At 41.4% G+C, this 21,697-nt stretch overlaps 1 protein-coding gene across 12 annotated transcripts in view; it reads right to left on the bottom strand.

Annotated features, from left to right (window-relative positions):
- The window catches only part of Oxr1 (oxidation resistance 1), a 366,376-nt gene that overhangs the window by 45,701 nt on the left and 298,978 nt on the right, over positions 1-21,697 (bottom strand). For 8 of the 12 annotated variants that reach the window (XM_075961070.1, XM_075961075.1, XM_075961077.1 and 5 more), the window contains 5 exons: positions 12,478-12,560; positions 9,256-9,363; positions 8,068-8,181; positions 1,752-1,904; positions 281-465 (listed from right to left, as the gene is read on the bottom strand). In XM_075961070.1, coding sequence (XP_075817185.1) covers positions 281-465; positions 1,752-1,904; positions 8,068-8,181; positions 9,256-9,363; positions 12,478-12,560 — 643 coding nt within the window. Of the gene's footprint in view, positions 1-280; positions 466-1,751; positions 1,905-8,067; positions 8,182-9,255; positions 9,364-12,477; positions 12,561-20,071; positions 20,365-21,697 lie in introns of those variants that run through there. The other 4 variants (XM_075961078.1, XM_075961073.1, XM_075961069.1 and 1 more) reach the window with 3 other exon arrangements.

The raw sequence follows: 21,697 nt of genomic DNA on the forward strand, positions 1-21,697 counted from the left end.
ATCTGGTTCTTTGACCAAATAAATGCAAATACAACACAAGTACTAACTATATACCAGGCACACTAAGAACTGACTAGTCATTAGTGCTTAAATGTGGCTTCATTAATGAAAAAGAGAATACCATCTATAATAAAACTAATAAAATAAGAATATTTGAGAAGGGTCAACTATCTAGATGCTAAAAAGAAGACAGAAAAGAAAAGAAAGAAAGGAAGGTAGGAAGGAAAAAGAAAAGGAAAGGAAAAGAAAGGCTCAGTGAACAGCACACTAGCACACTTACGCGGGCAAGGACTCCTTTATTTTGCTATCCAAAATTTCTTTGTACATGGCAGCTGACATCACCTCTTCCATTGGACACATGATGCCGTACTCCTCACAGCCATTCTCTTGAACCAAGGGGTCTGTTTTATGTGGATCGAACATTATATTATTTGGTGTGACTAGCAGCACGCCACTGACGGTGCCCTAAGATGGAAAAACAAAGAACTTTTCAATCTTCAAAGTTCGCAACTTCAAAACAGAGTCCTGATGCCTCTGCTATTTCTTCTCGGACTTTTGGCCATCTACTTTATACACAGTACAATCAGGGCTCCAGTTTTCCACCCACTAAGGGTTTCTAAGTTGCTTCTACTTTCTGCACTAAAGTAGGTGACACCTTCCCCACTGGATTAATTAATCTGCGTTAACTTTCTTAGAATCTATCCTTAGGGCCTAAAAGGATGCCCAGCCAAAACTGTCAGACTTCTTTCCTCAAGGTTAATTTTATGAAAATCTCAAGAATTGACCATTTCAAATTCATCTGACTGAAAGTCTAAAATTGTACACCCTCCACAAGAAACACACCCTACAAAGACAGCCTGAGGGTACAGGAAAGGACAGACCATGTTAACACTTCCCAAAGGAGGTGGAAACGGCTATAGCAGTATCCACGACATGGACGTCAGACAGGGCACAGATCCTGAGGTCAATGTCGGCATTTCACCATCAGTCAATTCATCAGGACAGTGCAGGAATCCTAAACAGTTCTACATTCCTATAGCACACTGAAATTCACGAATTATAAACTGAAAGCAGAACACATTTGTAATGAAACAGTTCCACATCCTTGTCATTAATTTAAAGAAAAAATAAGAAATCAATAGAGATACGGAAGTATACTAGCATCACCTGACTTAATTTCATGGATATTTTAAAATATTTTTCAAAACTGAAGCAAAATGTATGTGTTTTTTAAGCATACACAAAAGATTTGTCAAGATATTCTGGGTCAGGAGATAAACCACCCTAGAGTAAGCCTTCACATAGGATTAAGGATGATCTCTGACCACAGGGGACCAAATCAGAAATGAGTTAACTGAAACCTACACTTGCCCCAAAGTAGGAATGTTTATTCCTGTTCTAACAGATTGAAGAACACACCTAAATACTTTTTATCATGTAGTATATAGTGAATTTCAATTTCTGTATTATACTACATTTCAAAAGCTAGCACTCCTACTATCATCAATGCTGCTGTTTTAAAGATATGTTTAATATTCTAGGAAAAACCACGACATGTGCTTTGTCGCAGTGAATTTATGCATATCCCACGACCTTTAATATCTGCTACAGATCATCAGACTCTAACTAATGGGCAAGGTCCATTCTAACTCAAACCCTTGTATAAATACTCATGAATGGCTGACATTATTGACTTAAATGTACACGTCAAGCTTTCATAGCTTAGTAAAAACTACGATGCAGTTCATTACCTTGCCATTGGTGATATATTTGCAATTAATTTTGAGAAATTTCTCAGTAAATGCTTCTTCTTCCTCAGAAGTTGAAGACACAACTCTTGCAGGCCTAATACTGCTGGCAGTAGATGAGGGAGGTGCTTCTTTTGGATGGACAGCATCAGGAGTCTTAAACAAAGCAAAATAAAACACACACACACACACAACAATGTGCGTTAGGAAACTAAATAAAGGCATAAGTAATGGCAAATAAATAACCTTCCCAGTAAGTACTAGTCTCTTTTCTTCTTACCACATTCTTTAGATAAATTCCCCAAAGTGTAACAATAATGGCATTTTTACTTTTAATGAAGATTTTAAATACATCTTAAACTTCCATTTTAAATGCCTATAATACAAGGATGAAAATGAATTATACCTACCTGTATATGTATTTTATACACACACGCACACACACACACACACACACACACACACACAAACAACATAAAAAGCATTAAATCTAAGTGACTTACATCCCTCCCAATCCCAGCATAAATGTGCAACCGTTTGTGAATTAAACCACTGGTTTTGATATCACCAAGGTGGCATCCATGAGATGTGTATGCCAGCGCACAGAGACGGGGAAGAGCTGGACAGTGATATCTAGATATAGCAAGCAAGAAGACAGTCATTGTAAGGATATTTTTCCACTGTGTATATGGCTGTGCGTGTGTGTTACACGTGGAAGTTTGCAGGTACGTGGGCACACTCGTGTGTGCACATGTGTTACTTGTGTATATTGAGCTCTGAGGCACAGGGTTAACAAGTCATTCTCTATTGCTTTTCCACCTTATTCACGGAAGAAGGAAGGATGCCTCAATCAAACCCAGAGTTCACCCAGGTGTCTGGTCTTCCCTTCTCCTGTTTGTGCCTTCTGTGGGGGGAATTACATGCCGAATTAGCATCTAAGTAGGTTCTGGGGACCTAAACTCTGGTCCCTACACATGAACACTTGAGCTACACCCCTGCTCCAGAAGCATACTTTAAACTTCAAAATCAAAAGTCCATCTGTGCCCATCTGCAGTGCATCAGACCACAGTTCAGTCTGAGTATGGGTTATTTCTGCAACTAATTCATAGGGCTCTTCTCAGCTGAGTGCTTAAAATACAGAATCGTGAAGAAAAGCAACTATATTGAAACACAGACATAGCAATACTTAAAATAAACTGGAAATAGGTGATAAGGATACTCTTTTATAAACACACTCAACAGTAACAAGTAGCTCTGACTCTGACAGTTGTGTTCTCTAGAACCATTGTCTAATGGCTGATTCCAGTTCTAGAGATACGAAAATAGGACCTGAGCTACTGAGGACAAAGTTCAAAGTATACCCTGTATTACTTTATGGTTTGCTGCATGCGTTGTTGCTTTTTAAAAATTTTATACTTACTTAAAATGTTTATTCAAGTTGAAAGACACTTTAAGTGCTACTCACAAGTCCACCACATAAAAGAAATAGATCCTAACAGCTAAATGGCATGTTCAATTTATCAGTTAACAAAATATTTTTAACCTTTCTATATCCTTAAACAATTTAATAACTTTATACATATATCACTGTCTTTGTTAGTTATCATATAAGATAAGTAAACAAAACAAAGCAATTTCCAATCACTTTAACTATTGTGAGTTCAGAAAGAAAAAAGCAAACTTCTGTCTGCCTCTGCATGGTTTTAACCACCCTTCAGAATCAGCAGCCAGCAATACTGTCATCTTTATTTGGTTGATCAAAGTTTTGTACTTTTTACCAGATATCTTTTTACCTCTAAGAACTTTCTAGTCCTGCAACCAGTGACAAATATTTTAATCTTAAATCACAAGTTATAGCTACACAGTAGTGGTTCTTGTTAGTCCACACAGTGGATATTATGGCAACACAAGGGGATGATGAAGTAGTTTGAGTAAGAATGGGTACCACAGGTTCAGTATTTGAATGTTTGGTTACCAGGGAATAGTGCTATTTGAAAAGATTAGAAGGATTAGCAGGTATGGCCTTGTTGGAGCAAGTGTGTCACTGGGAGTGGTTTCAGAAGCCTTGCCAAGTCTAGTGTCTTTCTTTCTGCCTGTGGATCAGGATGTAGCTGTCAACTACCTCTCCAGCACCATATCTTCCTGCACGCTGCCATGCTTCCCACCATGATGATAATGGATTAAACCTCTGAAACTATAAGCCAGCCCTCAATTAAATGCTTTCTTTTCTAAGAGCTGCAGTGGTCACAGTGTCTCCTCACAGCAACAGAACACTGACTAAGGCAGGTGGTTAAGAATCTACCCCAAGATCTAGACCTAGACAGTCAGGGTTTAATCCTCAGCTTTATCATGCATTCACTGTGACATTACATAAATTACTCAGTCTCTGCTCCGAGCCTTAATTTTGTTTTTAAAAGGAATGTTATAAGCACTGCAACTTAAATAAAGCTCTGAGGTTTTTGGATGAGAGTGAGGAGCAAGTGGTTTTAAGTAGAAGGCAATAGGAACGATAGTGGTTCTACCATTTACATGTAATAGGAACGATAGTGGTTCTACCATTTACATGTAATAGGAACGATAGTGGTTCTACCATTTACATGTAATAGGAACGATAGTGGTTCTACCATTTACATGTAAGAACACGGAATATGCTTGCACTCTACTACCACCTCTGCTTTTTCCTTTTAAGTGCCAAGGTCTTCTCTGGGATCTCAACATCATTACAGCTATTTTTCCTTAGTTATGCGGAGCTCCTAACTCCACTGCTATTCAAGTGTTCTACTCCCACCATCTCTTACACTGACTATACTATGAAATGTTTTGTGTTAAGGAAACAGTAACTACCTGCATATTCAATCTTCAGTTGAATATACTTCAAAATTACTCCATTTCTCCATATTATTATTTAAATATTTTCTCTTTGGGTTTTGCCATATAGTTTTAATCTTCAATACTCTTATCACACTGCATAGACTTACATTACAAAAGAGAAACCAAAGGAGCACAAAACAAAACCAGGTTCTGTATCTCTTAAAGAATGTGAAATGTAGCTGGGTGGTGGTGGCACACGCCTTTAATCCCAGCACTCGGGAGGCGGGTCTCTGTGAGTTCAAGGCCAGCGTGGTCTAGTTCCAGGACAGGCTCCAAACCCACAGAGAAACCCTGTCTCGAAAAACAAAGAAAAAAAAACGTGAAATGTAGAACTCTGTCCTGGTTAGGTTTTATGGTTACCTGACACAGCCTGGTATCACCTGGAAAGAGGGACCCTAAGTAAAGAATTGTCTCTATCAAATTGGCCTGTAGCCCAGTCAGTGAGGGATTGTCTAGATGGTGACTGATAAGCTTAGGATAAGCAAGACCCAGGCTGCATTCCTCGATGGGATTCCTTCAGTCTCCTGCCTTGAGCTCCTGCCCTGACTCCCCTCAATGAAGGATTATTGCCTGAAGTGTTAGTCAAGTAAGCCTTTTCCTCCCCTCACTTGCCTTTGGTCAGGGTGTTTTATCACAGCAACGGACCAGTTGCAGAGATGAATGGTAGAAGGTAGCAGCTGTCTCCATACCCACTAACAATTCCAAGTATTACTTCTCTCTTTGGGTAAAATTAGTTACTAAATTGAGAGATCAATTTCCAGAATAAAGCAGTAGATACCAATAAGGTAGAACATAGGTCTACCTTAGAACATAGAAACTGAGTCCAGATGCTGATTAGTTAGTATTTCCTCTGTAATTCCTTCCTCTATACAACAGATGTAATATGTATTGGTTATGCAGACACAGAAACCAAACCCAGTTACTGAGTGATAGCACTCAAAGTTAACAAACAAGAAACCAAGAAAAGGTCTACTACTACTGACTAATACAATTGTTTACAAGAGTCAGGAGGCATACAGGGCATACACCAGTCTAAGGTGAACAACAGAGGACTTTTATGAGCCTATCCCTAAAGGAGAAACAGACACCAGACTCAAGTCAGGAAAAACTCTAAAAGGAGGGTTGTCTGGTGAGACCCTGAAGGATGTGGCCATTTCGTGCTGACTTTCTACGGGGAGAGTTAGGAAAACACAGATTTCAGTTAGGTCTCATTTCTTCCCTCTCATTTTTGCCAGTGTTCCAGAAATACCCACACCAACAGAAGAAAAATGTGAAGGGGTTTCAAAGGCGCAGTCGAGACAGAGGGCCAGTGAATCTACCGGGGACAAAGATGCACGGGGCCAGTGTTTCACTCTTAAATCTGAGGTCAGCAGTGAATAACGGAAGGACACGGGACTGCTGGGAATACACTTTAACTGGATAGTGCTTACCTAGAATGCACAAAGGCTGGAGTTCAATTTCAAGCACCCACGAAACCAGGCAGAGTGACATACACCTGTGACCCCAGGACTTAGGGATGGGCCAGGTGAGAGGTGCAAACGGGGATCAAAGAAATTCAAGTCATCCTTGGCTGCACAGCAGTTTCAAGGATAGCCATGGCTTTAGCAGACTGTTTTAAATGACTATGAATGAGCTTATCATTTACCTAACGTAGTAAATTCTAGCTACTTCCATCACATTTACTCTATGGTTTCTTATGCTTCTTCATCCACATGTGAATAAAAAGGAATAGTTTGAATGTTTAAATTTTCAGAGATAATATTTCTATGTGAAGCAAATTATTTAAAAATATAAATGAAAACTCATATATTAACAAATCCATAAATAAAGTATTTTAGGCTTATACATAGTGTACTACACAAAACTGAACATTCAGGAAGCCAAACAATATTTATTTTAAATACTGAATGAAAATTTCTGCAATAAACATATAGTAGCTATACTAACAGACATTATTTAACATAACGCTAATATGTATCATGCCTAACCAAAGGTAATACTCAAACTTAATAGTCTTCCTTCTAAGACTATATATTATCAGAAATGTAATAGTATAGAAAGCAAACAGTAGTTACAATGCGGAAATGTAATCACCTCAGATAAACAAAAGTTACATAGGAAAAATATCTCAGTTCAGTAATAAATTCAATGTTATGCAAAGAATACAGTTACAATTTATAAAAATCACTGTTCAAAATAATGTTCTAGCTGTGGAATGCGGACTCTTGGGAAGAAGGTGATGTCTGCCCTCGGCTGGAGAATGCTTCATGGCTCTTCTATTTCTTAACTAGTCGAGGAAGGGAAAGATTCTGGACCACACCTGAGACAGTTGAGTCACTAGGGTTAAGGGATCACTCACAAAGCTTTGTTATTCCATCTTTCCCTACCTGGCAAAGGACAGATGGTGGTGACCACTCCCATTGGGAGGGTATCAGCTCAGATGACCACTCCCACTGGGAGGAGATCTGCTCAGATGACCACTCCCACTGGGAGGGATCTACTCAGGTAATCACTCCCATTGGGAGGGGATCTGTTCAGGTGACCACTCCCACTAGGAGGGGATCTGCTCAGGTGACCACTCCCACTGGGAGGGGATCTGCGTTTTTTCTCTTTTTTTTTTTTTGACTGATTTCCTTTTTTATTTCAAGCATTCAAATTAGGCCAGGAGACAGACATATGTGGTCTGAAGGGAATCCCACAGGTTTCTGGTGGGAAAGTTCCTGCTATTTACACAATTCTACTTTAGGGCTAGAAGCCCAATCTAAACCAACCTCTGACTACATTTATTTTTTTCTTTGCTATTTCTCCTTCTGTATCAAGGTTGGCACATCCCCTGTTGATTGGTAGAAACGTGTTTAAAGTTGTTGTGTTCTTGTCTCCGATACCCATCATTAAACTCTGACTTCAGCTTCCATTCATCTTATAGATTAGAATGAATGTAATGCAGACTGAGCACTCTCAATCCCCAAATCTAAAATGTTGTGAAATCAAAAACTTTCTCAACAGTGTTGCAAAAGGTCAAGCAGCAAATTCCTGACCTTGGGTGATAGCACACGGAAAGTAGTGTGCAAGATTATCTATCCAAAAGTGTACACTGCTAAGGCGTGGGAAACATAATTTGTATTTAGGATTGTTTCTAGTCCCAAGTTTCCATCTCCCCCTCTTTATCCATTCCTCTATCCCCTTCCCCCTCTCTTTGTATAAACACGTACATGTACACCCACATCAGCAGTAACACACACACACACACACCCTGAGATGGGGTACTTTGTATAAACACGTACATAGACACCCACATCAGCAGTAACACAGACACACACACACACACACACACACACACCAGGACGGGAGAACTTGAATACTAAACTTAGAAAATACAAGTGGAATACTATGAGTAGCATGTATACTCCATGAATTCTACAGGAATAGCTGGAAGTAGGGTACTCACAGTGGTTTTATCAAACTCAGCCTCGGAGGACGTCGGCGACAGAGGACTTACTGGGCTCAGAGATGGAGAGCTCTCAACACTGGAGACATATTCAGGATCAGGAACATATAAAACCTGTAAGAAAATATTCATATACAGATTCAGAAAAACAAATATCAATGGCCAAATAATGTTCTATAAGGAAGCATTATTTGATACTGATCTTTGGCAATAAAAAAATCAGATTATAAGAGTAGAACAGTATATCATATGTCGTAATAAGTATGAAAAAATAAAAATAGACACTTTAAAACTAATTTCACAAATTAATTTATAAATGGGCATTAAAACAAGCACATAGCACAGAAACAAAACTCTATACTACTGTATGTGGTCATTTTAAAGACAACTTGGCAATTACTAGAGAAATTAACTACACATATTTCCTTGGCCCAACGGCGCTATAGATAAGAATTTATGCTGTGGCATGTATATAAAGCGGACGCAGACAGTGTCCGCTGCAGCACTGGTAACATGAGCGGGACAGCAGCGACACAGCCTCACTGTGGGCGACTCACACAGGGACATACCAGCGCAGCCATCATTACAGACGAGGAAAGCTGCCAGACTGCTGTACTCACGCAGGGCATTTGCTAAGGGTCACAAACTTAAAAACAAGCAAAACCCCCTGATATAGACTAGACAGTTTCCAAAAGATTCAATTTGTTAACTTGCTTACAGAAGGCAAGTTAGACTGAAAGACAGCTTACCTTTAAACATATTGAATTCTGTCAATTTTCATGAACTGTTTTAAGTCTTTTTAAAACTTCTGAAGTCTAGCCGGGCGGTGGTGGCGCACGCCTTTAATCCCAGCACTTGGGAGGCAGAGACAGGCGGATCTCTGTGAGTTCGAGGCCAACCTGGTCTACAAGAGCTAGTTCCAGGACAGGAACCAAAAAGCTATGGAGAAACCCTGTCTTAAAAAAAAAAAAGTTCTGAAGACTATATTTGAAACACAACTTACGATTATTTTCAATTGTTTTAAGAAAGGCATTAATAGATGTGACCTGCACTTTTATCTGGCTAGCAGGATTTATTCCAGGAACACAAAATATTATGCTCATATTTTCTACATTGTTAACTACGTAAAAAATGAATAAGTTCTACCTAATAATTTCAAACATCAATACATTTAAATAATAACAATACCTGCCCAGTCACGACAGCTCGGGAGAATAACTTATTTAACTGAACAAGCTCGTTCGGTGTGGTATCAAATTTCAGGGCTATGCTATTCAAAGAATCCCTTGATTCAACCTGTTTAAAAGGAAAACAGATTACTTTCAACTGTTAACACAGAAAAATTAAATTATAATATTAAGTGATTATGTAATAGTAATACATCTTGCAAACAATCTTATGTTTGATTCATAAATGGTAATTTCTGAGAAAAACACTCTAAAAGTATCACATTCTACAATGATATCAATCTACTAAGACACAGAGCATGGAGAAATGTGTGCTTTGCCACGGTCCATACTGGCCAACAACTAGAACAGTTTCCAAATACAAACTAAAGCTTTAAAGCATGTTCCCTTTACAAAAGCAGTGAAGTAACTAGGTAGAGCTGCCTCACTGCTTAGGCGCTTGGACTGCTCATGCATAGAGCCAGAATTTGAGCTTCAGTCCCAGGTTAGACTGCTCCTAGTGATCTGTAACTCCAGCTCCACAGTCCTGAGTTAGCTTGCCTCGTGTGTACATGCTCCCATCACACACAAGTTAGAGACAGGAAATGCAGCATCACAGCATGATGGAAGAGCTGCAATTTCCCAAGCAGGAAGTCACAGCAGAAAATGCAAGCATCCGGGAAGTCAGGGACAGAAAAAAAAAGTGTGCCATAGGTCAGGAAAGTAGAAATGACATGTTAAAGAGGAGATAGGGGTCCTAAGGAAAAGCGGGGGAAAGAGGGTACAAAGAATGCATGGCGGTACTATTGGAAGAAGGAAGGAACTAGCCTGAAGAGGGTAAGGGGTGCTTGGGGAAGGGAAACCAATTAGAACAAAGACAATAATGACATATATGCATGACAATTACATCATGAAGCTGATTATTTTGCAGGTCACTTGAAACTTTAATAGAAATAAAGGACAGAAAAAGTAAAAGCCAGAAGGATGAAATGATCAACAGCAGCAAAAAGAAAAAGCCAATGGATTTAATAATTGGAAAATATTTCAGTAGAAAGATATGCTAAATTATTAAAAATGACAATATATAACATTCTGAATGTGTATATAGAGTTTATGAACATACATGTATATGTTTGTCTGTACATATGTGTACAAGAATGTGTAGAGGACAGAGGTCAATGACCAGTATCCTCTATGAATGTTTTTACCTTGTATTTTGAGACAATCTCTTGTTCATATTCGAGCTTATTAAAGTACTCTGGCTGGACACCAAGTTCCAGAGATCTGCCTGTTTCCATCTTCCCTCTGCTGACTTACAGACACACGCTCTGACACTGTCACCTGGCTTTCCATACTGTTCTAGGGATCTAAAATAAGATCCCCAAGCTCACAAGGCCAGTGTTTGACCAACTGAGCCATTCCCAGACACTTTGCCTGTAGAACATTTTTATGGCCCCACTTTAATTCCCATTGAAAGTGATTTTACAATTAAAACTGTATTGTGTGTGTTCTGATTTTAACTCTTAGGTGACTTAAAATACAATGATTAACTTTATACTATGGAAGGTAGTATTGGAAATATATTAAGCTAGATAACATTTATTTTTCAAATGGCTTGTCAAAGTTCCTAGAACTCTTGGGGTCAAGCAACTCTTGCCTTGCCTCAGCCTCCAGAGGGCTGGGACCACAGTTGTGTACAACTACACCAAGTAAGGAGCATAAGTATTGTAAAGGAAAGAGCTTGAAGAGTACATTGTGCTCTATGTGCTCTAAGAGAAATACATGCAAATACATTCCGCAGCCAGTACAAAGATATGCTACGTGAAGATTTGATAGACGTTATAAGTAACAAACAACAATATCTAGCTTTGAATTTTATGTTTCCTACACTTTATAATTTGACCTGTGTGATAAATAAATAAGCTCTAGTAGATGTTTTATGGTTGCTGGTCAGTATGTGAGTTTTGAAAGAGTCACTCATGAAGAAAAGAATTTTTTTTTCAGATTTTTATGCCCTGCCCTCACTCCACAATAAATGGTTCTTATTTTAATTTTGCTTCAGGTGTCTTATTACAGTCCAAGAATGGCAAACTCCTAAATTCAAAACCAACAAAATCTTACAGTTCATGAACATCAAAAACAATTATTATATACATCTTTTAGCATAATGATATACCTTATGCCTCAAGTTTTAGCTTTATAAACATTTAAGAATATACTAAATATTATTACCTAATTATTTACTATTTGAACTTATTTTCTCACCTCAACCCTATAGACACAAACATACATAACTTAGGGTTGTAATGGGCTTTAAAATCCAATTTTTTTGACAGAAGTTAATTTAATCCTACTTAATATGTTGTTTCTAGCCTTTTGAAAATACTTAATGACAAATTTTAACTACACAGTATATACTTATGCATATATATATATATATATATATACACCGTGTAATTAAAATTTGTCATATATATATATATATATATATATATATATATATATATATAAGCATAAGTCAAATTTTGATAATGCTCAAGAATTCACAGTAGGCTAGGCTCATGTTGGAAGGTCCGAACACTGAAGAAGTTGAAGGTTGCTACTTTCTCCTTAACACAGTCATAATGTGTTTAAAAAAAATACCAAGCAACAAAACTAATGTGACTTCATACATTTGCCTTACAACATGTTTAGCACCATCTAAATCAATCACGTTTACATCCAGCCAAGTAAATGAAACACTACACTCCAAAATGAATTAGTCACTTCAGCTGTCCACAGTACCCAGAAAAGAGGAAAAACCAACATCTCAGAGACCTGAGGTCGGTTCAAGAACAGAAGAAATCCTGCCTTGACAGCTGAGGAACTTCGCCCTCGCCTTAGTTTGTGAGGGTTTCACCTGTCATCAGCCCCGCTGGGAACCTAGTCAAGCACACATCCCTAAGATGGCAAGCATCTTCCGAAAAGCCTAATTAAATAAAATGATTGCGAAAAAGGAACTCTGACTCTAAATTATCATCAATATTAAATGTGATTTGCCAGAATAACGGTCTTTGTAGAACACAGCAAGAAAAACAATTATAAAATGCAATAAAAAATCAAAGGACTATTACTAAGGAAAGTTACACAGAAGTCCAATTTTTTAAAGGAGGCAATTAACAATACTTGTCTCATCTGCAGCCAAATAGGAAATGCCTTTAGAAAGATTGTTACAAAGATAAATTGCTTTGCTATAGTAACTTACAGTATACTCAATAGTTCCTTTAGGCTTCTGGAAAGACATCCTTCGTCCATCTTTCTTGTCTAGGTTCTTCTTTTGGCCAGTGTCTACAAAAATCAAAGCAAAATGCCTGTTAACTCATTTTCCTACAGAGTAATGCCAACAACTGCAGGAAGACGCTCACAGCCAGCCATACAATCTACTGATTCGGAGAGACATTACAATAACTGCTATTACTATTATTAACTAATCTCTACAAAAGATACCATTAATCTGCACAGGAGAAATTCTCCATAGGTCATAGAGACAGTCAGCTCTATAATACAACATGAAAATGCTAATTTTAGAAGAAATGTTAACTGTTTTTCTCATGCGGCCCTTTTACCATGAGCAAAGGTGAGCTCCTGGCCTCAGCCTGAAATCTGGGCCTGTTAGGCTTCCCTCTACCAGTGCCTACATGTCCTGAAGTGGCAAACACCACATTATCCAAATGTCTTCAATGAGTAATGTGAGAACCCCTACAGTACTAGTTCAAAGTTTCAGAATTAAACAAGCTAGTGTATGTGGGCAGGTACTACAATGACCCAAAATTAAAACCTCTCCAAAACAGATTAGATCTGAAACTAACGTCTGTGAAAATGCAGGTTTTGTGGCTCTCCCACTATCCAAACCTACCTGACGCAGACTAGACTGGATTGCACTTACTTATAACCAGTACATCAGCTGCCAGAGGAACAGTCTAAACATAACAGATAGCAATATCTGAATTCCCCAAAAGTCAAAGCAGAAAAATAAAGCTGTCCTAAAATTTGCTGATAAGCAAGGCCAACCACTGCTATTATTATAAAACTTTGCACCTTCACGTCATCTGCTGTAGTTTTACAATTGTCATCTGTGACTTTAATCTCTCCCACTAAACTATTACCTCCAATATATTGGTTTCCTCACTCTACAAACTCCCTTCAGTACCTAACAGGCTATGGAGTATGGCCGACAACTAATTTGGACAGACTAATACCCTGACACAACAATGTAAAGAGACCCCATCTCTGGGACACTGGACACAGAGGAGCACACACACATACTATGAATAAATACAAAGATGTTAAAAGGTTAGATAAGAAGTAGCCATGTACACATCACAGAGGAGCAAGGGCAGGGGTGTGTGCACACACAGAAAGACATCTTCACTTCTGTATCTCAAACACCTGAAGAACTTGATGTGGGGGATATTAACACTCAAGTATCAACACCGGCAAAAGACGAGGTCAGACAAGTCCCAAGGCAGTGCAAACAGGCCTTTATACACATTCAGAGAGGCCGAGTCCACAGACAACCAGGAAGTACAAATTTAAATCAGTGAGATTTATTTCTCACACACCAGATTGGGTAAAAATTCAAAAGCTTAATTACATACTGTCTGCAGGAAAACTAGAACGGGCCCCTATTTCAGGCGGCGTGTAAAATACTAAAATTCTTAAAAAGTATGTTAATTTTGCCCATTGGAATATTATTTTACCCTCCCATATACATCTGAAGTACATAGCAATTGCTTGCCTGGAGAAGAAATAAATTCCCTCCACAACTTCAGAAGCAGTCAATAGAGGGAGCCAAAATGACAATGGGAAAGACATCTATAGATGCTTATGTCACATCCCTCCCGGTGGGAAATACAAAATAAACTTGATCATTCTTGTGTCAGACACTGACAAGACTTCATTTGGCCATCGAAACGGATAAAAATGTCTTCCCAGTAGATTAAGGTAGAGCTGGCATTTTAAAATGTTTATTCTATGAGTCTTTTACACCATGTATCGTGATCCCATTCATTTCTCCGTCCTTACCCTCTGCCCTCTGCCTTGCACTCTATCACCCACCCCCAAATAAAACAAAATTTCAGAGAAAAAAAGGACAAAAATTCAAATCTCCTAACGGTGGCTGCAGTGTAACACAGTGAGCCACGCTGCACTCCCCTCTGTCCATACACGTTCATTGCAAGCGCTCACTGCGAACCGCCGTCGGGGTTGAGGCCTCTGGCTTCTACTACTCTACTGACACTGGCCTCTCACTAGGACTCTTGGCTATCTGTTGAGGACACCTGCAGCTTTGGGTCTGCGGGTCAGGTCACATGCTCCAGCAGATGACAGATGGGGTGGACGGTGGGGTGGGTCAGGTCATAAGCCCCCCTGCCCTCACCACCAGGCTGAACTCTCCAGCACTGCCCCAGTTATTTCAGTCCTGCAGCAATGAGCGAGGGTGGGGCCAGTTCTCCTCTTTTTATCCCCTCAGGATGGGCTCTCCCTCACCTGCACCACCAGGGCCAGATCTATTGTGTTGCCCTGGTGAGGTACAGGGGCACTCTCCTGAGCGCTGCAGCTGGTGAGGGATAGGGACAGCGGTCCTGCTCTTGTGACCCCACGGCCAGCTCCTCCACCTGTCTCAGACACTGATGGGCTGGAAGTGGGGGAGGAGGGCATCTTTCTTCAGCCCACGCTACCACATGTCAGATGAGTAAAGGGGACACAGAGGTGACATTTTTTATAGCTTTCTTTTTCTTGACTCTCACACAGGTTGCTCCTCCACCAACACAAATCCTGGAGAAAAGAAGTGAGTCCTAAAAGACTACTCTACACCAACTGTACGCATGCCCACAAACCTATTCCTGCTTTTGTCCCAGACTAAATCACTGTGCATGAAATATCAAAGAGTTATTCAATAATTCATGAGTGAAAGGCAAATTAAGTAGAGGAAAAAGTGAACAGTCTGGATTGCACACATATGAAACTATCATTTGATGCCACAAGACTTACATCAGAGCAGTCTTATCAAAATGAGAACCGCAGAAATAAAGAACATGCAATAAAAGAGCTATTGATCCAAAATACATTATAAAAAGGGGACTAGTAAAACTAAATGTGAATGTTATAAACACACAAAGTGCAATCTTCAGAATATTACAGCGTCTCCCTAGATGGATCAGTTCCACCAGGAAAAAAAAGTCTCAGACACGCACTTCTAAATCCAGTTCCAGGACTCTGCTACGTTTGTTTAACAGCAGAACAGGATCCTCCAGCTCTGGGAAGAGAAGACAGGGATCCCCAGGATAAGATGGCTAACCAGATTAGCGGAGATTGCGAGCAAGTGGAGAGGCAATGAAGAAGACGCCAACATCAACCTTGGGCCTCCACACACTTGAGCCCACGCAGGCAAATGTGCATACTTACGGGCACACACATCATACTAAATAAACATGTAACAAAATAAAATAGAGCTTTCAAAGTTGAAATCTTAGAGTTATTTTTCGGTGTTTTTTTGTTAATTAATTTTTGTTATCTTACAGAGTTTCTTCTATTTATTCATAAAATAAGGAATAACTGAATTGTGTTTATCCTGGATGCCCAATCAATAGGCTGATCTTTTTCTTAGGGATACCAATTTATATCAGATCACGCCTTGCTCTTTTGAATAACTGCAAGTAAACAAAAACAAATATTTAATCTCTGACATTTATACTTGTTTTTAAAACATGTTCCCTTGCCTCCAGTAGCACCAATCACGTAGTAAAAACTGTGGCGAAACTCTTAATGATAAGGCTGCTGGTGACTACACAAAAGGACCTTTTATGGGGTGCCCTCGTCCCTTATCTGAGCTCTCAATCTCTGAGGTACCAGTTCTCCTCTGCCAATCACAGTCTGAAAACGTTTAGTGAAACCACGCAAAACTTTAAAACGGGCTACAAGTTCCAGGCCACTCTCAGTAGTGTGACGAACTCTATGTCACCATTCTACGGAGATTCCCTGTGCCCAGGGCACCAACCCTACCGACGCCACTCAGGCATAGTCATAGCCATGCAATCAGATCAACTGTCACTGAATCATTATTTAAGAGTGGCCAATCAGAATGCAGAACACAGGCTGGAGTTAGTAATATTTCACGGCTTGTTTCACACAGATGCAGTGAATCTGAACACGAACCAGCCATACAAACAGTTCTCCTGCAGGTCCATGATTCAGCAGACAGGATTTTAGCGGCTGAAAAGTGAAGTAAATCTTATCACAGAATTTACTGCAGCGACCTTGTGGTTCAAAGCCAAGGGAACGAAATATAACTTTTGGTTTTGTTTCTCAAATCAAGCACCCTGACAGTTATGGGAACCATTTCATCTTAGCTCTCTCTATATTTCCAAAGCACAGATATAAAATTCAGTAAAAACTTTAGCAAACTGAGAGACAACTTAAATACCCAAGTCAAAACAATCAAACAACTTTCTAAAACAGAAGCATTGGGGATGAATCAATTCAAAAGCTCTGGGTTATTAGTCACCCCCTTTGTATCAGATCTTTTTTCTCTTCAGCTCTATATATACACAAAACGTTATAAATGGCTCACTGTCCAGTTCAACAGCGCGCAGCTGAGGTCTGTGAACACTACTAAAGCCAGACATGACAAGAGCCATTTTAGCAAAAATGGTTCCATGACTACCCCCACTTCTGCTAGTCTCTACGATTCACCTTCCCAGCCAGGGGAAGTGAAGGACTAAGATGGACAAGGGAACCAGCTTCAAAGTCTTCTCCCAGGCCAGGTCAGAGTGCTGAGCTGCGAAGAGGGAGAGATTTGGGAGCCACACCCTCTTTCCATTTCAAATTCAACTGATCTAGGAAGTAGCCACAGTAGGAAGATAGGTGGAGCTCTGAAGTGAACAACCAGTACAATGTTTCTTCAGGGCTGAGCCCTGAATTTAGGCAGGCCTTGGAGTATATTAATCAAGCGCTACACTCCTGGACTGTGATTGAGCTTTTAAAATAAGGACAGCTAAATTAAACATAGTCTTTAGGTCTAAAAGGTAAATGAAAAGAAAAATAAAATGGAGCTATTTAAAGGCCACTGTCATCAACCAGGAAAACAAGACTGATGAAACAGAGTTTTGGCAAAAGTTAATGCTTATATTAACTTGTCAAGTCCACTGATCAGTATTTACTGACTACGATATGATTTACTAAATGTTGTTAAAGGGTATATAACATGTACGCCAGTGGTCCTCAACCTGAGGGCTGCAACCCCTGTGAGGCTGAACGACCATTGGAAAACACAGACATTTATGTGATGATTCACAACAGTAGCAAAATTAGAGGTGTGAAGTAACAATGCAATTCTATGGTTGGGGCCAGCACACCATGGGGAACTGTATTGGAGAGTCACAGCATCAGGAAGGCGGAGAACCACCCGTGTAGGCCGTTGTCCTAACCCCAACAAGAACAGTGTCTAAGGAAAGTGTGTATTAAACTATGTTGCTTCTGTAATTTTTGTTGAGAACAATGTGGCGGCATCCTTACTGTGCCTCAACTGTGCTTAAACTGCCATCTTCCTGAGGAGATTTAACTCAAAAGCCAGAAGCTGACAAATGGGAAGGGAGCTGCCCTGAGAGGAGTCGATGCAAAAGAACTCGGCAGCCTGGTACATGGGCTGTTTGCAGAAGGTGGAAAATCAAACTGCGCGACATAAGTTTTCTCTGGTCTCTCTCTAAACTGTCCATCGTAAAACCAGGCCACCATTACCCTTAGAAACCTGAAATGGTAAGAAGCAAGGTCTCCAACAACAAACAGGGCTCCTGGCTGCAGACACATATAGGAATGTCAGTGTCTGTAGGTAGAAGACAGGCATGGGAAATGCTGGCTTGTAAGAAACAACAAACCTATCTCAAAGAACAGCAGAACCTAAAGGACACAAATGCAAGAATGACCCAGCTGCAAGGCCCAAACCCAGTTGCAGAGTTAAAACTCTCACTAGAAACGAAGACTGCTCAGAAATCTTAAAAGTACAGTTTGCTGTAGACAAACTTATGCATGCTGCTTCTCAGAATCAGGAAAATGTAGGGAGCTACATGTATGCTGGTCAGGTGTTCCACCTAGAAGCTGTGTCTACAGCAACCGCTCACTGTAAGGCTGAGAGTAACCAAACCTTTGGTGAGACACATTTCTGTCTTCAGAACTCTGTCTCATAATTTCGGAGACATACCCCATTTTGAACATGCTATTTCCTAGCTTTCTCGTCCATCAATGTCACAAGTTTTGCTTCCAAATGGTAAGACTCGATAGAGCTGAGACCTGAGATTATTTAATCCAACCTCATTCACAAAGAAACACAGGCCTAAAAAAGGGATCTGATAACTTGTCTATGTTCTTTGAGAAGTTATTGCTAGGATCAACCCACCCACTCACGGTGGTCACACTGCCATGGCATCTCAAGGACTCTTTACACTGTGAGATTTGGGGCAGCATAAACCTTAAAAAGAATGAACAATGAATTCAAAAGCAGTTTCAATAGAAGAGACATTTGGATAGCTTCTGACACTGTAATTATGAAGGAAAACATCAGACCCAGTGGGGCTCAATGTATGTTCAGGAACGAAGGATCTGTAAGAGTTTGTATCTCTGAGATACTAATTACATCGCTTTCTCATTTGGTAGCCCCACATATTATATCATCACCCATTCAGGGGCTTATCAATAGCAACTGTCTTCAAGTAGGAGACTGAGTTTCATTTTTAAAAACTAACTTTACTCAGACATTTCAAGTACTGCTCATTTCCTGGTCTCCACTTTAAAGGGATTCTTAATCCAGCCAGTATCTTTATAAAATTACAGCCTCCACAACCTTTAAAGTTTTCTCTAATTTCAAAAACAGGAAGACAAGAGTTCTAATGAAGAGACAAGGAGGACGAAGCAAGGAAGGATGTATTTAAAGGGACATGCAGAAACTAGATTTCCAAAGTCCGGTTTCTTCAAATTCCATAGCCACAAGACAGTGAGTGATGGACACTCCTTCCTTCAAGGTTCAAAATGCATACTACTGCGGGTTATGGATCAATTCTCGGTGCTTTGTGCTTTTCTCTACTGTTGAAACTGAAGTGCTCCTATGCACACCCTTCAAGCACCTATAAACATGAAGACAAGCTGGATAAAACTATGAATGGCTGATCCTACAGAAAGCCAATAACGCTGGGGAAACAACCATATGCATTACACCAAAATACATATGCAGCAGCATTTCCCCTTCTTAAGGATGAGTAACATGCCATTATAAGGTCTTTAAAGAGGAGCCTACAGCCGCTGGCATGGTCGCAGAGAAGGAACACAAAGTTCAGTGCAAGTGAGAAAAGTTTCCAGGTTGGGCCTCAAGAAAACACGGTGCACACAAAACTCAAGTTCCCAGATGAGGGAAGCGCTTTCGATTACAAAGTACCATTTGTTTTGCTTTGGTTTGGATTTTTTTTTTTAAGTTAGGAAATGGGTCCTCGCAGCTGGCACGCACCAAGTAAAGTGAGTGTGGCCAAAGCCAGGGCCAAGCAGAGACAAGGCGTTCTGGAAGTCTAACTCCGTGGACGTCACAACTGGTTGGAGGAGGCAAGGGAGAGGAGGAAGGATCCCACACGGAACCGGGACAAATCGGTGGCGCCCGTCCCGCGTGGGGGGAGATCAGGAGAGGCCACCACGAAGCCGCTGCGAGTCTTCGGGCAACTCGCACACCTGCCCGCGCCCCCTCGGCGCGGCGCCGCCTCCCGGTCCCCGTCCCCGTCCGCGCGCGGGGAGGCGAGGCGCCGCAGGGACGGGGGACTCACCGGGTCCCTCGGGGCTGACCGGAGAGGGCGGCCGATGCTCGGCGGGCCCGCAGCCGGGGTCGCCCGGAGCCGGCTCCCGCAGGTAGTCCTCGAAGCGCACCTGCCGAGCTTCGCCGCCGCCTCCGCCGAGACCCCACAGGCGGCTGGCCGTGCCCCGCAGCAGCCGGCCGCTCTTGCCGGTGAACGTGGTCAGGTAGTCCATGCCGCCGCCCGTCGCCACGGTTCTCTGAGGGCCGCGGCCGCCGCGCGACAGCGCCCGCCCAGCCTGCCGAGCCGGGGGCGGCGGCTCCGCGCCTGCAGGCGAGCGGCGCGGGCCGGGCCTCCTCAGGTCCGGGGCGGACCATTGGGTCGCTCGTCGGGGGAGCCTGCGGGCTCCGAGGGACGGGAAAGTGCTGCTTCGCGTTCCCGCCCTCCGGTCCGTACAGAGCTTTACTTCAAAAAGTTTTAGTCGTCGTCTTCGATGGATCCAAGGTTGGAAACGCCTGGACCTTTAAGTCTCCCGCGCCGGTGCTCGCCGCCCTCCCCCACCGTCCCGCCGCGGTGGAGCAGCCCACTCCCCCCTCCTGCCCCGCCCCGCCCCGTCCCGGAGCCAGCCGGACTTTCAGGACCGCCAAGGAAGGGAGGACCCTTAGCCTCCTGCCCGAGGGCAGCGTGGGGCCCACAGGCCGCCTGGACGCTCAGCTCAGCTAGACTTCAGGGGAGTTCTAGGGACTAGCAAAGTTTTTACTAAGGTGTGTGTGGTGTGTGTGTGTGTGTGTGTGTGTGTGTGTGTGATTAAAACTAGCAAAGTTTTTGCTAGTGGTGTTGGAAACGTGTGTGTGTGTGTGTGTGTGTGTGTGTGTGTGTGTGTGTGTGTGTGTGTGTGTGTGTGTGTGTGTGTGTGTGTGTGTAAACCAAGTAAATCCTTGCCCCTTTAAAAGAAAATTTAATGACAAAGTGATGGCTACTTTAAAAGTTAAGATCGCAGTGGCCATGTGGTAAAGTTCGCCGGGAGTTTATGAACTTTTGCTGAATTGACTTTGTAGGAATCCAGCGCAGTGATGGCTCAGAAGAGCAGATCTGCCTTTTTAGAAGGAAAGCAGGGACTGGAGAAAGAACGGTTGCTTTGACACACACTTAGTACTTACTTACTACTCGGTTTTGTTTCCTGTGAGATCAAGCTAGTCTTTTCATGTCTGTTAGCTTCGTTAGTTTTCCCACAAATTAAACAAGCCCTCTTTTGTCAGTATAGAGATAAATTGTGAATTGCTTAGGACGTTAACAGGCTAAAGACTCTGAATAATGGAGTCCAGAAAATGGGGAACTTACTTTGCCCGGTTTTAACCCCATCTGAGGCCGCTGCCCTCTGATCGATGTTTGAAATTTGTTGACTCATCTTCCTTTCCATGCCAGCACCATTATCAGTTTAAATTTCTCACTTGATTGGATAAACTTTAGGATCCCAACATCGGCATCAGCTTTACACCTGCTTAAAAATATAGAACGTGTGGGCAGTGTCCCCAGAGTGCCTGATTTACAGTGCTCATGAGGAAGAGGCCAAGGAAATTGCATTCTCAGCAGGCAGTCTTAAGTTCCAAAGTGTTGCTTGGCTTAAAAATTGCTCCAGCCTTCCTTCTGTATCTCTCT

This window comes from Microtus pennsylvanicus, chromosome 2, assembly GCF_037038515.1.
Source record: "Microtus pennsylvanicus isolate mMicPen1 chromosome 2, mMicPen1.hap1, whole genome shotgun sequence".
In the NCBI taxonomy this organism is placed as follows: Eukaryota; Metazoa; Chordata; class Mammalia; order Rodentia; family Cricetidae; genus Microtus; species Microtus pennsylvanicus.